Below are 17,707 nucleotides of genomic sequence, written 5' to 3'. Positions count from 1 at the left end.
TTCACTGCCCCATTCCTGCTCTGACACCTCTGTCTTTGGCCTCCAACACTGTTCCAATGAAGCTCAACGTAAGCTGAATGAACAGCACCTTATCTTTTGATTAGGCACTTTACAGCCTTCAGGGCTCAATATTGAGTTCAAAAATTTCATATCATAATTACTGCCCATATTTGTTTCAGACGGCAGCTGTGGTAATGATTAACACCTCCGTTTGGCCCATCTTTTATTTCTTTACTTGTCCCATTATCACCTTTTGCCTTCACCGTCACTTTTGACATTTAATCTCTCCTGCCTTCCACCTTATCACAGACCTCCCCCTTTTTTTTTTACTTCCCTCCCCCTACCCTGCCTCTGTACTTGCTTATAACCTCTTGCATCTCTAACCTTTTCCACTTCTGATGAACAGTCAGTCATCGAACTGAAATGTTATAAAAGCAAAATACAGCAGATGCTGGAAATCTGAAATAAAAACAAGAAAGTGCTGGAAATACTCAACAGGTCTGGCAGCATTTGTGGAGAGAGAAGCAGAGTTAACGTTTCAGGTCAGTGACCCTTTCTCCAGAACTGGCAAAGGTTAGAAATGTGATAGGTTTTAAGCAAATAAAGTGGGGGTGGAGCAAGAGATAACAAAAGGCAAGGTGTTGAAAGGATATGGTCACAGAGAATAACTGACCAGGTGGTCATGGAGCAAAGGCAAACGGTATGAAGATAGACCTGAAATATTAACTCTGTTTCTCTCCCCATGTTGCCTAACCTGCTACATTGTTGCAACATTGCTTTTATATAAGCAGTTTACAGATCATTTCACTTTCTCTCTTGCATGCACGTTTGTGCACATTATTTCTTCCCCTCTCCCTTTGGTCTATTTCTTTCTAAATGCTGTTGATTTGTGATTTCTTCCAGTTGATTTCCAGAGCAAGTCAAATAGACAGCTCTCATGCTTTCTCCAACAGGTCGTTATAAAATGTCATCTGATTTCCCGGGAACAGGTTTCAGCCCAACAATCATGTACGGTGGAGAAAAAAGGGGGAAGAAGATAGGAATGTACAGGTCTGGAAAAAGCAATTTAAAACAAATTCCTCTGTAGAAAAATAAATTAATAAAATCCTAATCAGTCTCATGGAGCCCACACTATTAAAAAAATTACTAAGTTAAGGGATCAATTTCAATCAGCCAAACACCAAATATTGGAATTGTGCATTGAAACTTCACTTCAAATGAATCCTCCTATCTACCAGATTCCAAAAAAATGGTTTGAAAGTAACAGAAATATAATATTTATAAATAAATAACTGATCCTTCATAGCAGTTGCTTGGAGATTGGTGTCAGAATTCACTGTAAAAATGCAGATTGAAATCTTGCAAAACCACCCTCTGGACCCACAGTCGGATGAATATCCTACATCTCACTTGGTTGCTTTCAAAAATTCACTGGTATCAGGTTGACAGCTCAAGCTGGTTTGAGCAAAGATGACAAGTTGTCTCGCTCAAACGCAGCAGCATCTGAATTTCCTACTAATGACTCCCTAGGATAACATGATCATGGTCAAGATGAAGGACAACTCATAATACCTGCAATACTGAGCTCAAAACCAGCCACTGAGCAAGAAGGTTTCATACTGACACCTCAGTCAGTTACAAAAAAGGGGAAAAGAGAATGCTTTATAAACCACCGAAGCTCAAATCTGATGTTCTGTTGAAGTCAACTTAACTCTGCTTCTCTTTCTTTGTCAGTTCCGAAGAAGGGTCACTGACCCGAAACGTTAACTCTGCTTCTCTTTCCACAGATGCTGCCAGACCTGCTGAGTGATTCCAGCATTTCTTGTTTTTGTTTCAGATTTCCAGCATCCGCAGTATTTTGCTTTTATTTTAGTGTTTAATTCACTGCCACTTCTCTTCCAGGAATGCCTACCTTGAAGAAGTTCTGCTCTTCTCTCCGACGGGATTTTCGTTTGTCTCTTTTACCTTGTTCACCTTCATTGCTTTCTTTGCCTTTGCTCCGTAACCTTTTGGTCAGCTATGTGGCCTGGTCCAATCTGCACCTTCTCCTTTGTTATCTCTTTCCCCACCCCCACCTCACTTGCTTATAATCTGTGACTTTTCTAATATTTGTCAGTTCCGAAGAAGGGTCACTGACCCGAAACGTTAACTCTGCTTCTCTTTCCACAGATGCTGCCAGACCTGCTGAGTGATTCCAGCATTTCTTGTTTTTGTTTATGTTCACTGCCCTCTGTTTCTACTTGCCTCCTCTACCCATGGCATTGATGTCATTGCACTTTGCTGCATATGAAAAAAACTTTTTCAGCAAATTCGTGTTGCTACAAAGAAGTTTGCTTCAAGCACCAGTAACCACTAGCCTTGTCCCCATCAATAGCCCTTACCTCTTTCTCTGCTCATCCGTTTTATCCTCATTTATCTTACTGCTAATAATTCTCTCAGGATAGATCCCTTTTACAATCAGAGTTAATTCTTTCTCAGTAGCGTTGGGAAGAAACAAATTTAGCAGCGCCTGAAGTACAGTCATCGGTATCTTCAGTCGCTGTATGAGATAAGCTGCCAGCTTCATCTCCTATAATAAAGGGAAAAAGTCTATAAGAAAAATGCTGCTCTTTGCATTATGGAAAGAAATGCATTGCGTGTAAATTAAATATAAAGCGGCCTAAATTTTTCAATCTCTGTGCACAACTGCAAAATGCAGATTTGTGCAAAATGTTACAACACTGTGGAAATATTTTTTTTAAATCTGGATGTTCAACAAAGATGAGCATGTCTCAAATACACAGCAATAATAATCATTTTACGACAGTAGAATGGATGCGTGCTTCTAGATCAAAAATAAAACAAGTTATTTAGTGGAATGCTGCATTGACAGAATCCCACCTACAAACACAATCATCTTATCCCAAATTCAAACCCTTGAAAAATAAATTGTGCAAAATTTTGCTGTCAAAATAACAGTGAGACTAATGGTACTGGTCATCATTTATGTGTAAATGGTACAGCAACATCAGGCGAGGGGCAGATGCACAGTTAAACACAGATATCCAAAAGTTGCTGTCCAAGATGTGCTGTTCTTCCATTAACTTGAAAACCACGGTGTTATTTTGGCCAAAGCGTGAAAACAGATACGAAGGGTGGAATTTTGTGAAGCCAGTAGGAGCGGGAATGGAGGTGTGGGGGGCCAAAGAATAGGACGGACGTGCTCACCCGGAAAACTGACATTGTGACGTCAGTTCTGGATTTTTGTCAAGAGCAAGAAAGCTCCAAGGTGGTGTTGCCGCCCCACATGGCAATTTAAATTGCTAAACAGCTCGTTGTAATATATTTGCATTGAAGTGATCGCCATTCAATAGGGGATTTGGAATTTAGTCAATGGCGGGTGGGGATCACATGCCCTCTAATTCCCGGCCGTTGAAAGGTGGTGGCACTGAGGTGCAACCAGCTGCCTTCTTCAACAGGAAGGGCTTCCATTCCATCAACGTTCAAATAGTCTACGACCACCGACAACATTTCCTGCAGGTATGTGCCCGCTTCCCGGGAAGCAGCCACAAAGCCTACATACTTCAGCAGTCCCGGGTGCCACAGCTTTTCAGCCCTCCCACTCGCCTTCAGGGATGGATTTTTGGAGACAAGGGCTACCCATTGAAGACATGGCTACTCAAGCCTGTGAAGAACCTTCGCACTGCAGCAGAGGAGGGGTACAACAATTGCCACAGCTCCAACAGAGCGATTATTGAGCAGGCCATTGGGCTGCTGCAGATGAGATTCTAGTGCCTCGATCGATCCGGTGGAGCCCTGCAGTACGCCCCAGTAGGGGTCTTGCATATTGCGGTGGTATGCTGTGCTTTGCACAATCCAGCACTGCAGAGAGGGGAGGACTTGCATAAAGAGGACATCGTTGATCGCCAGTCCACATCTGAGGAGGAGGATGTGGAGGTGGATAATGAGCAGACACTACTGCATAATGATTCCCTGATTCCTGTCACCATGATGGCCTTCAAAGTGCACTCAATAAAGACTCACTTCACTGTGCCTGGCACATTTGAGGCACTAACCCAACGTGGCCTGTGCCTACACTGGTAGCCTACTGAGGGAGCAAGGCTAATGGCAGCATCTCACAATTCAGGCATGAAGGTAAACTCTATTTATTACAAAAATGCCGAGTGCACTATAAAGGGCAGATGTAATACAGCCGTGAATCCCCAAGTGCATCTAGGTGCTCTTCTTTATACGTTTACAAGTTCTTCCAAGAGGTGTGATCCCTGTGCCATAAGCTGGGCTGGAGGCAGGCTGCTGATCAGGCTGCCCCTAGGCCTGCCATGACTTCAGCATCCGTCCTCTGGGTGCCTGAGGGCTGTAAGGCCCCAGCTGACTGAGCAGTTGTTGCACAGGTCTCCTCAGTCATCGCGGTTACTGGAGCTGCGCTCACTGGTGAAGAGGCTGAGGAGCCGGTGTCCACACTCAGAATGCCCTAAGGGGAGCTCCCAGCTGTGGAGGTCAGCCTTTCCTCCTCCCTTTCAAAGTTCACTTGAACCTCCCTGCTGTCCAGAGAAGGACGAGGAGCTGGAGAAGACTTCAGGGACCTCGTCCTTCTCTCGCTTTGCCATTGCTGAGTTGAGCTCAGGGCCAAGACGATGGTGTGCAGGTCTGCACACATCTGTGGGATCTGGCTTTCCATGAGGGTCACCAACCCCTCGATGGAGGAAGCCATACGCTCACACACCTGAGACATGGCAGCACTCATGGCATGGATGGACTACTCCATCATCTGCTCATGGCCTCTGGCAGCTCCACCAGATGTTACCTTACCTCTCTCTGCAACTCCAGCATGCCCTGTGCTGTTGACACCAGTGGCTTGTGATCAGCCTGGGGCTCAGCATGGGCCTGGCCACCCATAGTCCTCTGACTGTCACAGCCTCCATCAGCTGTTTGAGTATGTGTGTGGTGCTGTCACCAGCTTGTGGCCATGAATCTAAGCAAAAACACAGACCCACCGAGGTGAAAGTATCTGTGCTGGTGGAAGGTGCAGGAGAACAATGTGATGGTGCATCCTTTGACTGCTCTTCCTCCTCAGAGGTTGATGGCTATGCCCCTGTCACAGTGTCAGCACTAGCCTCTTGTGAAAACACAAACACTTGTGGGTTAGGTTGTTCAGATCTCCTCATGCCAACCCTATTTGAAGTGGTGGAGGATACATGCACACAATCCTCACTCTCTTGTGCTGAGACTCATGTCTCACTATCTGCTATCGACCGGCTGCCCTGGGCCTCCGTAGTTCCAGTACCGCCTCCTCAGCTGTCGACAGAGGATGAAGGTCTGGGATGCCCTCACAAGTCCTCGATGTCTCCCCAGTGTTGTGGGCCCATTTGTCTTGCTAGTGGAAAGTGGAAAGTATGACTTTGTAGGAAGAGCAGTTATTCTCGTGGCAGCTCCTCATCTCTGATGGGATTTCCTACATTGCTCCTCCCCATGTCTGCTCTTAGGGGAGTTAATGGGGCTGAGCTGTGAAAGAAGGCGGCCTGTCGCCAAGATGCAGCTGTGCCTCTGCCATGATGTGGTGATGCCTAACCAATATGTCAGCGCCTTTGTGGTCAGTATCTCCCCATGTAACCACATGCAAGCCCCAGAGAGGAGTGAGGTAAAGAGGACTCACCTTGGCAGAACAAAGGAGGTCATTCACTCTCTTCCGACACTGGACCCACTGCAATCACCGCGTTGCAACTCACCCTCGTTGCGTGACTGAACAGGCCCACGCCTCCTCTGCGATCTCCATCAAAGACCTGAGCCTCCCCTGCGCTCTCCATCACGGTCCTGAGCCTGCCCTGCCATCTCCATCATGGGCCTGAGCCTGCCCTGCCATCTCCATCCATGCTTGCTTGGTCAGGCGATAAGATCTCTTGCCATCCCTTCGAAAGAGGACCTCCCACCTTTCCTCTGCAGCCTGGAGGAAATCTCCAGGGAGGCATCACTAACGCGTGGGCCAACCCAGTGTCTTGCTCCAGCCATGGGGCTAGGCCATCCCCACTCTATCCCAATGACGGTACATCACGAGCCCAGCACATCAGTGTGAAAGATAAGTCAGAAGCATTTGCAATAATCTTCAGTCAGAAGTGCCAAGTTGATGAGCCATCTTGGCCTCCTCCTGAAGTCCCCAGCATTACAGATGCCAGACTTCAGCCAGTTCGATTCACTCCACGTAATATCAAGAAACGACTGCAAAGGCTATGGGTCCTAACAATATTACAGCAATAGTACTGAAGACCTGTGCTCCAGAACTTGCCACACCCCTAGCCAAGCTGTTCCAGTATAGCTACAACACTGGCATTTACCTGGCAATGTGGAAAATTGCCCAGGTACGTCCTGTACACAAAAAACAGGACAAGTCCAACCCGGCCAATTACCGCCCCATCACTCTATTCTCAATCATCAATAAAGTGATGGAAGGTGTCATTGACAGTGCCATCAAGCAGCACTTGCTTAGCAATAACCTGCTCAGTGATGCTCAGTTTGGGTTCCGCCAGGGCGACTCAGCTCCTGACCCCATTACAGCCTTGGTTCAAACATGGACAAAAGGGCTGAACTCGAGAAGTGAGGTGAGAGTGACTGCCCCTGACATCAAGGCAGCATGTGACCTAGTATGGCATCAAGGGGCCCTAGCAAAATTGAGGTCAATGGGAATCAGGGGGGAAACTGTCTGCTGGTTGGAGTCATACCTAGCGCAAAGGAAGATGGTTGTGGTTGTTGGAGGTCAAACATCTGAGCTCCAGGACATCACTGCAGGAGTGCCTCAGGGTAGAGTCCTCGGCCCAACCATCTACAGCTGCTTCATCAATGACCTTCCTTCTATCATTAGGTCAGAAGTGGGGATGTTCACAGATAATTCACAATGTTCAGCACCATTCGCGACTCCTCAAATACTGAAGCAGTCAGTGTAGAAATGCAGCAAGACCTGGACAATATCCAGGCTTGGGCTGATAAATGGCAAGTAACATTTGCGCCACACAAGTGCCAGGCAATGACCATCTCCAACAAGAGAGAATCTAACCATCTCCCCTTGACATTCAATGGCATTACCATCGCTGAATCCCCCACTATCAACATCTTAGGGGCTACCATTGACCAGAAACTGAACTGGTGTAGCCATATAAATACTGTGGCTACGAATCCTGCGGCGAGTAACTCACCTCCTGACTCCCCAAAGCCTGTCCACCATCTACAAGGCACAAGTCAGGAGCGTGATAGAATACTGTCCACTTGCCTGGATGGGTGCAGCTCCAACAACACTCAAGAAGCTCGACACCATCCAGAACAAAGCAACCCGCTTGATTGGCACACCATCTACAAACATTCATTCCTTCCACCACCGACGCACAGTGGCAGCAGTGTGTACCATCTACAAGATGCACTGCAGCAACGCACCAAGGCTCCTCAGACAGCACCTTCCAAACCCACAACCTCTACCACCTAGAAGGACAAGAGCAGCAGATGCATGGGACCACCACCACCTGCAAGTTCCCATCCAAGTCACACACCATCCTGACTTGGAACTATATCGCTGTTCCTTCACTGTCGCTGGGTCAAAATCCTGGAACTCCCTTCCTAACAGCACTGTGGGTGTACCTACCTCACATGGACTGCAGCGGTTCAAGAAGGCAGCTCACCACCACCTTCTCAAGGGCAATTAGGGATGGGCAATAAATGATGGCCTGGCCAGTGACGCCCACATCCCATGAACGAATAAAAAAAAATCCTTGTACAGGTGGGGGGGGGGGGGGGGGGCTAGGTCCACGAGTTCCAAAACCTCCAGCTAATCCACTGTCTCACTGAAAGGCAGCAATACAAGCAGGGCTGGCAGCGCTTTAAATATGGTGCCAGCACGTGCATTAGAGTCATCTGACACTGCAATCAACCACTCGCAGCCCACCGTCGCTGCATGATTGGATTGGCTCCGCGCCTCCATTATGGTAAGTTGCCATACACCATATGATCGCAGTCGGCCAGCCGCACACGTCACAGGCAGCGATGGCACCCACTTCCAGGTCCACTGCCAGGACCTGCGATGGGGGTCACTAAATTCAGCTCTAAATGGTTGCAATGCCAATTAAATATGGCTGTTTGAAAGTCCAGATGTAGCATACAATTTTGGTTCTAATTGCTGATTATCATAATTTGAACTTATCTTAAATCACTAACCAGAAACCTGCAGATTTAGCACTCAAATGTTAATTAGACTTAATTTTCATGGAGCAGTAAATGGGGGCTCCTTGCACCCACTTCCACTGAAAGTGTGCAGTGCTCTGACTAGCACACACCGACATACTGCAGGATGGCTCAGGGACCAAGGGAAAGGGTGCACAAGTTCTTGGATGCAGCATTGCAGGTCTTGATGAGAGAGGTGTAGAGGGGGAGGGACGTCCTATGCCAATGGCGGGATGGGAAGGACAACACTTCACCTCTTCTCCCTCTCAGGTGGTGCTGCTGTGCCTGGCCTAATGTCCTCCTCTCATCCCTCAGCCAGTCCTGCGGGGGACTCCTTGCAAGACACCTATGGTGAAGCACTACCTTTCATATGGTGACCCCCTAAAAGCTGTCCAATAAGGTGGAGTAACACAGCACGTACTCTTTGTAGATGAAGTCCTCAGATAATTTCTGGGATAAACGTTGCTTGAGTGTCAGTGAAGTCTCGGCAAAATGTCCAGAAAGTCTCCAATTTGTTTCAGAGGTTTTCTTCACAGCTCCAGCAGCAATAACCATGAAATGATGAGTATCCTTTTAAGTAGTGCTTAAAAGCAAAAATAAGCAGCTCCCAAATAGCTGGTTGCTGTTCGACGAGGGTGTTAGTTGAAGTGCTACCCGCTAGAATGCAGTGCAGCCTCTTTAATGAGCACTAGCAGGTATTTTAAGTACCAATCAACAGCTTACCATTCCTCCGAGCAGCTGTTACTAGCACTGCCTTCAACTCCTTTACCAAAATGGCTAAACTGACATGTCAGCTCATGACTCCATCTTGCCCACCTCTTGACAGCCTAAAGTATTCATCGAAAACCGCCCCCAGTATCTCACTGTCTGCCTCACCATTGACCTTCACTGAATGTCAAGAAGCTGCTGTACTTGTGTGGTAGATACAAACTAAACACAGTCACAGAAAGTTAAGTCTAAGTATCCTTTTAAAGATGTGATGTGTGTTAAGTATTGCCAATCAACCTTTCAGGCTCTAAAAATTAACTGTTAGAAGCGTGGACTGTCATTCCTTCAGGTTTTAATCATTGTTAGCGATTATAAACTGAAAAATTAAATTTTAAATATGTTTTTACTTGTCCTTTCTGGTTCTTTTTACTCTCCCCTAATTCAATCTTTCTTTCCTTCTCTTTCTGTACCTGATTTGACATTGAATTCACCCACTCTAATTTATGATGGGTTCTCGGTGCTTGAGCTGTTAATTTCTCAATCCTTCGATCTGATTGGTTAAGGAGATGCACAGTTGCTTGCCCTAGATGTCAGTGTTCCTTGCTGCAACATTATCAGCTCGTACTTTCAGTTACTTGCCATGCAAAAACTTTAAGAACCTAAATGTGCTAGGACAAGTCTAACAAATGGCAAATGCTGTTAAGTGCCCAGCTACAGCAAAATCTGGGCTAACATACATACATAAAGTCAGTGGACAAAACACAGACTTGTGGAATTTTGCAGTCAAATGTTGGACTGACATTTTCTCCGGAAGAGAATCAGTTGGAGAGCCAAGTGATTGACATTGGCATGTCTTCCATTTACTCAAACAGTTGCTTGATTCTTTTCTTAGTTTCTAGTTGTGAATAAATCTGTTTAAAAACCAAGCCAAGTCGCAGTCCGGTCATTTGAAGGGCCTCATTTGCATTTTTAACTTGACAGTTTGCTGCCAGGGGAAATTGGACATGATCCTACCCTGCTAGGAACTGGCTGGCCACTTCTGCACAGCACCTGTGCTACAGTCAAAGTTGAGGAAATAAGAAAAATGCGGCCAAAAATTAATTGTGCTTGGGTGAGCGACAAAATACAACTGGCGCATAGCCATGTTTTGAGTTATTTTCCAGAACTCTCCAATGGTGCAAGAAGGTTGAGGTGATTTATTTTGTCAGTTACATATAAACAAAAATGAAGTAATCCACACACTAGCAAGTCAACTTAGTTCTAGTTTGCAGCCCTGAATTCAGTCAGGTCTAATTAGATTCAATGGATCAATCCAGCACAAGCACAAATAGACCAAAATGCCTCTCTTCTGTGCTGTATCATTCTAAGATTCTTTGAACCCATACAATATACCCTTAACTGACAGACAATTTTGTCTATCTTACTACAAAGAGATGTCATACTTTTTCCCCAGTCATACCACAGTGCAAATTCTGACTTTGCGAATCTTTCATGTTAAAGGGAAATCATCTACTGGTGTGACTGGCAGAGAGCTGTCAATACTGGATAAATGCTAGGTGGGAGATTTTCAGCCCAGGGTATTTCCCTGTGCCAAAATAACAATATGGTTATAAGCTGTATTCATCACACAGGTTTAGAAGGATGGCCTAATCTGTATGCTAATCTGATATTGCTATTACTGCTGCTGTGGCACTGAGTCACCAAAAGACTGCCCGAAATGCTTCCCCTAATAATTACAGGAAGAAGCATCTTTCAGCAAATCTCCTGTCAGAAATTTTTTGGAAAGGATGATCTGGATGGACACCGACAGTGGAATAAAAGCAGCTTGTGCAAAGCCCGCTGAAAAATAGTGACTTGCACCACTATTTACATTTTAGTAATGTAGTTAAGTGAGCACTAAGCAGCATTGCCCACAATTCTAGCTCTTGATACTACAGGAGCTTTTATTACAATGATGACTGCCTGAAGAAAAGCAAGTCCAACTATAAAAAGTTTCAAATAAGAAACAGAATTACATTTCACTCAAGGGAATTCGGCAGTTATTTGCCTCAATCCTCACCACTTCTTGCTAAACATTGCAAGATCCAACTGTAGCAATCAGAGGCATTTGGCAACATCAGATGATCAATCACTGCACTGCAATAAAGACAATATTTGATCAAAGAGAAGTTTCTTCTAAAAACCTAGTAAAACATTTATTGATCTTTTCAGAAGCTCATTATTTTAGTGTCTCTGAGTAGATGATGTAGTAGAGTGTCCTTTCACCTCGAGGATTTAGCTTCAAATGATGCCATCCCTTCAGCAATTCCTGTATTTTACAGCATTTTGTCCTCAAATGTGAGATTTATTTTCCAAAACTTAAATTCTGTGACATTCAAGACCAATCTACTTTTACATTCCTCTTCTAACGTCTTCACTGTTCATCTGGTACCCAATCTACACGGTTCTACTCTTTTCCTCAATTTACTGAGAATAGATTAGGTTCCCAAACGGGATAGGCCATCTCCCAGAGTGTTTCTTGACTCTCGGTGCAAGAACAAAGTAATTAAATATTTACAGAGACAAATTGTGTAGACGAAAAGGTAGCAGAAAGACAAATAAGATTGGAGGTATTTCTAGGAAGACAGGATGGGGATAATAAAGCTCAAGAAACATGAAGGGAAGGATGAGGGGCATTTGGCACCAAAGACAACAACAACATCCACTTATATAGCACCTTTAAAGCAAGAATTAAAAAGGGACATAAGAAACCAGGAATGACAGAAAAAGAAATAAAGTTAGCTACAGAAAATATTCTAGTGAAGGCCTCGAAAAGCTGGGACGGAACAAGACAATAAATTAAACCAAAAGCAAAAAACTGATGGGAAGGAGAAGTGAAAGAAGCAAAGAAGGAAACAGGGAAGAGGAAAGAAGAGAAACAACAGAAAGAGCAGAGCCAGAGAAAGTCCTTAAGAAAAGAAGCCCAAGCAACAAAGAAAAGGAAGCTGAACAGAAAAACAGCAAAAAGAAGCAAAAGGCCAAGAAGAAATGAGACCAAGTGGTAAGTTATAAATATTACACTACAGTAGATGAATGTAAATAAATAAGGAAAATACTAACAATCTAATTTTTTTGGAAGGCTTACATTAGAGTGTATAGAAGACAACATAAAAAAAAACACAAAAAAAGAGAGAAAATATGAGCTCTAGGAAAGGTCAGATCATTTTACATGACCAACTGATCTGTGTTATGTTTTGGGAAACTTGCACTAGCTATTTTATTTGCATTCACTGCCACTGATCACTTTCATTAACAGTCCTCACATCTTCCATGAACCAAAGCATTCCTTTATCTTCCCAATAGTCTTGGCAAATGTCGTGGAACCCAAGGCTAACCACAGAACCCTTGCCAATATATACCAGCTTCCTTAATTATATGAAATGCCACCAGGTAATCTCCTTGGCTTTACTAAATAAATGGATATACATTCTAACAGACTGTGGCTCAGAATAAACCCGAACAGCCACATTTATTCAACACTAAACAAGTAATTGAATGGTATTTCATACATTGTATACTGTATTTACAGTAGTTATGTACTACAGCAGAGTTCTCCCACTGTCTTGGTCAATATTTAGCCCGCAACCAGCATCACTAAAATAGATCATCTAACCAGAAAGGTATCAAGAAATGTTTCTTAATATGGATCTGAAATGACTGTTTCCCAGTCTGTAATGTATATTATCTGCGAGCAATAACTGACCTTAACCCCTTAACATACTTGCTGGGAGGTTTGCTAGTGCTGTTGGAGGGGGGGGGGGGGGGGGGCAGGTTTAAACTAATTTGGCAGGGGGATGGGATACAGAGTGGAGGTATAGTAGGGGGTAATGCACAGTCAAATATAGGAGAGAAACAGAGTCAGTCTGGAAGGCAGAGCAAATATCGACCTGTTAAGGCACAAGTGAAAAATGTAAGGCTGGATTGCATCTATTTTAATGCAAGCAGTCTTATTAGTAAGGCAGATGAATTGAGGGCATTGATTAGCACATGGGATTATGATATTATTGCTATCACAGAGACATGGTCGAGAGAGGGGCAGTCCTGCAGCTCGATATTCCAGGGTATAGAATCTTCCAGCATGACAGGAGAGGGGATAAAAGAGGAGGTGGTATTGCACTGTTGATCAAGGAGTCAATTACTACAGTAAGGAGGGATGGTATCTTAGAAGGTTCCTCAAATGAGGCCATATGGGTAGAACTTCAAAACACAAAGGGGGCAATCATTTGGCTGGGAGTGCACTACAGGCCTCCAAACAGTCAGGGAGAGATAGAGGAACAGATATGTAGGCAAATCTCAGAGAGGTGTAAAAATAATAGGGTAATAATAGTAGGGGATTTCAACTTCCCCAATATCAACCGGGATAGTCAGTGCAAAAGGCTTAAAGGGGTGGAATTCTTAAAATGCATACAGGAGAGCTTTTTGAGCCAGTATGTAGAAAGTCCTACAAGAGAAGGGGCAGTACTGGACCTAATCCTAGGGTATGAAGCCAGACAAGTGGTAGAAGTGTCAGTGGGGGAGCATTTCAGGGATAGTGACCATAACTCTAAGATTTAAGGTAGTTATGGAAAAGGACAAAGACGGACCGGAAATAAAAGGTAATGAATTCGGGGAAGACCGATTTCAGTATGATAAAACAGGATCTGGCCAATGTGGACTGGGAGCAGCTACTTGTAGGAAAGTCTACATCAGACCAGTGGGAGTCATTCAAAAAGGAAATAGTGAGAGCTCAGAGCCAACATATACCTGTTAAGGTGAAGGGTAGGACTAACAAGTCCAGGGAACCCTGGATGTCAAGGGATATAGAGGATTGGATCAAGAAAAAAAAGGCATATGGCAGATTCAGAGCGCTGAAAACAGCAGAGGCCTGGAGTACAGAAAGTGTAGGGAGGGGGTACTTAAAAAAGTAATTAGGAGAGCGAAGAGGGGACATGAAAAAACACTGGCAGGCAAGATAAAGGAAAATCCTAAGGCATTTTATAACTATATTAGGGGCAAGAGGATAAGCAGGGAAGAGTAGGGCCCATTAGGGACCAAAGTAGCAATCTGTGTGTGGAACCAGAGGATATAGGTGAGGTTTTAAATGATTACTTTTCATCTGTGTTCACTATGGAGAAGGATGATGTAGGTGTAAAGATCAGAGAGGGGGATTGTGATATACTTGAACATATTAGTATTGAAAGGGAGGAAGTATTAGCTGTTTTAGAGGGCTTAAAAGTGGATAAATCCCCAGGCCCAGATGAGATGTATTCCAGGCTGTTATGTGAGGCAAGGGAGGACATAGCAGGGGTTCTGACACAAATTTTCAAATCCTCTCTGGCCACAGGAGAGGTACCAGAGGACTGGAGGACAGCGAATGTGGTACCATTATTCAAGATGGGTAGCAAGGATAAACCAGGTAATTACAGGCCAGTGAGTCCAACATCAGTGGTTGGGAAACTATTGGAAAAAATTCTGAGGAACAGGATTAATCTCCACTTGGAGATGCAGGGATTAATCAGGGATAGTCAGCATGGCTTTGTCAAGGGGAGATCGTGTCTAACCAACTTGATTGAATTTTGAGGAGGTGACTAGATGTGTACATGAGGGTAAAGCAGTTGATGTAGTCTACATGGTCTTCAGTAAGACTTTTGATAAGGTCCCCTATGGGAGATTGGTTAAGAAGGTAAGAGCCCATGGGATCCAGGGCAATTTGGCAAATTGGATCCAAAATTGTCTTAGTGGCAGGAGGCAGAGGGTGATGGTCGGGGGTTGTTTCTGCGAGTGGAAGCCTGTGACTAGTGGTGTACCACAGGGATCAGTGCCGAGACCCTTGCTGTTCGTAGTGTACACTAATAATTTAGACATGAATATAGGAGGTATGATCAGCAAGTTCGCAGATGACACAAAACTGGTGGTGTCGTAAATAGTGAGGAGGAAAGCCTTAGATTACAGGACGATATAGATGGGCTGGTAAGATGGGCGGAGCTGTGGCAAATGGAATTTAATCCTGAGAAATGTGCGATGATGCATTTTGGGAGGACTGACAAGGCAAGGGAATATACAATGGATGGCCGAGGCATAGAATATAAGAGCAGGGAGGTTATGTTGGAGCTGTATAAAACACTAGTCAGGCCACAGCTGGAGTACTGTGTACAGTTCTGGGCACCACACTATAGGAAGGATGTGATTGCACTGAAGAGGGTGCAGAGGAGATTCACCAGGATGTTGCCTGGGCTGGAGCTTTTCAGCTATGAAGAGAGACTGAAAAGGCTAGGGTTGTTTTCCTTAGAGCAGAGAAGGCTGAGGGGGGACATGATTGAGGTATACAAAATTATGAGGGGCATTGATAGATTAGATAAAAAGAAACTTTTTCCATTAGCGGAGGGGTCAATAACCAGGGGGCATAGATTTAAGGTAAGGGGCAGGAGGTTTAGAGGGGATTTGAGGAAAAAAATTTTCAGCCAGAGGGTGGTTAGAATCTGGAACACACTGCATAAAGAGGTGGTAGAGGCAGGAACCCTCACAACATTTAAGAAGTATTTAGATGAGCACTTGAAACGCTATAGCATACAAGACGACGGGCCAAGTACTGGAAAATGGGATTAGAATAGATAGGTGCTTGATGGCCGGCACAAACACAATGAACCAAAGGGCCTGTTTCTGTGCTGTACAACTCGATGACTCTAACCCCAAACTTGCCCTGACCTGCAACAAAAAAAATACATTAAGTAATCAAACAGACAAAAGTGCTTCACTGTCATCACAGGCTGAATCCACCACAGAATGATGAGATGTAAATCTTCTCTGTCTGCTCGCTCTACGTGTGCAGAGCACAACATTTTCCATAATTTAACACAAATTGCTACCATAATAGCAACTTCAATGGAGAAAAATCATGTTGGTTCAACATGGCTTGCTAAGTTTGTCAAGACACACTTTTGAGGTAAAGTAGAGAGGGCTTAACTCTGCCTTTGGCTCATGTAATAAGTGGCTTGGGAAGGTTTGATGCTAGTTCCAGCTGCCAGAAGTAGAAAAATATTCAATTCCCAACACTGACAGTCATTATGAAACCATATTAAAAAAAAAAATCAAATTGCTAGCCTCTACAGATGCCAAGCACCAACAGGCCCAAAAGTGGGCTGAAAAGCTATTTGATGTTTTTTAGAATGGCTGCTTGGTGGTATAGAAAACCTCGAGCCTCCGTCTGTTCCAGCCGTCCCTCACTCGACCCTGATTGTCTAACGCCCCATTATCCACCCCAAACCTGACGGTTGGCCCTATTCCCGCCTGCTGGCTCCACGGTATTCACATTGGGCTTGGATGGGGATCCAGGTCTGAGATATGTGACTGAGGCCCATGGAGTTAAAATGGACCAAGCCTCATTTCAGTGAGTTAGGGCTTGCCTGGCACATGCCCCACTGGCCCCGACTCACCTTTCACCCCCGATTAAAACCGGGTCTCAAAAATATCCAGGTGTTCATCCATTTTTTAAATTGATATACTGATCATCAGACAAGCTAACATGGTTCAAAAGCACACATGCTACAGGCTCGACTAATCCAGGAAACCACAGGAAAATTATGATGCAGACGTTAGTCAGTTTGATAAACAGCTTATACTTAATTAGAAACACTTGATTACCTCAACAGAAAGAACTCTGAATCTTTCAGTATATGTAAATCTATATCTCCCGCAATGAAAAAAGCCACGGTCAGACAGCTTCATGCCTGCCAATTACATGGGAGCAGCTGACAAAGAATGGAGATTTTTTTATGATCATCAAACTGGAGAAATGAAACTGTTGGAAGTAATTCAGCGATGAAACGGAACAAAATGATTAGAGATGCTTCTGCCTCTTTTCCATATGTCAAACTGCCAACTTAAATAACATGGCATGAAGCAGAGAAAACACTCTCAGTCTGTGACAGGATGAGACTAGCAAAAGCTGATGGAAATTCTGCCATCACTCATTTCAGGGAAAGGAACTCTTGTATATTAAAGCAATACTTTCCCAACAGGCAGATGAACTTTAGATACAGGATTATGTCTAGCTGGGAGCAAACATCTTTCAGGACATATCTCAACTCTGATATTCAATTATAACTGTTTATTTAATATGTCACACTTTTCTTGTTCGGGATATACACTATATTCTGAAGAAAAGACAACGGGGGAAATTTTATGCTCTCTCCCACAGTCGGTTTGGAGGCGGGGAAGAGCATATGGGATGGTGGTGGGGATTGGGAGTGGGGGAGTACTTCCTGCCCTGCTGCCAATTGAGGGCCTAATTTGGGCAATTAATGCCCAATTAAGAGACTCATCCTGCTGCTGCAATTAGCCCAGTGGCGGATGGGTCTGTCACTGCACGGGAAGCATGGTGAGAAAAACTGCGCAGGCTGCTTGCTGGCTGGCTGCGGAAGTTGGGGGGAGGGGGGCCTTGTTAAAAGGCACTTAATGTCTGAACAAGAAACCCGGCATCAGGAAGGGGTGAGCCTGCTGGCAGCCACCCCTGCCCTTGCTGCCAACCCCCCTACACCCCACTCCCCTGTGACTCCCACCGCCCTGACCTACCAATGGCCTGCGTCTCTTAGCAATCCACGGCTACTGGTGGGTCCATTACCGGCAGCAGCCACGGCTCAGTTAAACAGCTGCTAGCCTATGATTGGCTGGCAGCTCTGAGGGCAGGACTTCCGCCGCCCGGTGTCCTTGATTACGTGGAAGTCCCGCCGCTGTCCATTTAAGTGTCTAATTGGCACTTGATTCTGCAGGCCGCCCACAGATG

At 44.8% G+C, this 17,707-nt stretch overlaps 1 protein-coding gene across 4 annotated transcripts in view; it reads right to left on the bottom strand.

Annotated features, from left to right (window-relative positions):
* LOC137376222 (limbin-like) overlaps positions 1-17,707 on the bottom strand; it is a 211,705-nt gene that overhangs the window by 27,658 nt on the left and 166,340 nt on the right. For 3 of the 4 annotated variants that reach the window (XM_068044349.1, XM_068044367.1, XM_068044359.1), the window contains one exon: positions 2,382-2,569. The exons of the other annotated variant lie outside the window; for it this stretch is intronic. In XM_068044349.1, the coding sequence (XP_067900450.1) occupies positions 2,382-2,569 (188 nt within the window). The remainder of the gene's footprint in view (positions 1-2,381; positions 2,570-17,707) is intronic. 4 annotated transcript variants of the gene reach the window in all.

The sequence above is a fragment of the Heterodontus francisci genome, chromosome 1 (assembly GCF_036365525.1).
Source record: "Heterodontus francisci isolate sHetFra1 chromosome 1, sHetFra1.hap1, whole genome shotgun sequence".
In the NCBI taxonomy this organism is placed as follows: domain Eukaryota; kingdom Metazoa; phylum Chordata; class Chondrichthyes; order Heterodontiformes; family Heterodontidae; genus Heterodontus; species Heterodontus francisci.
This window is presented reverse-complemented; position numbering and strand designations above follow the sequence as displayed.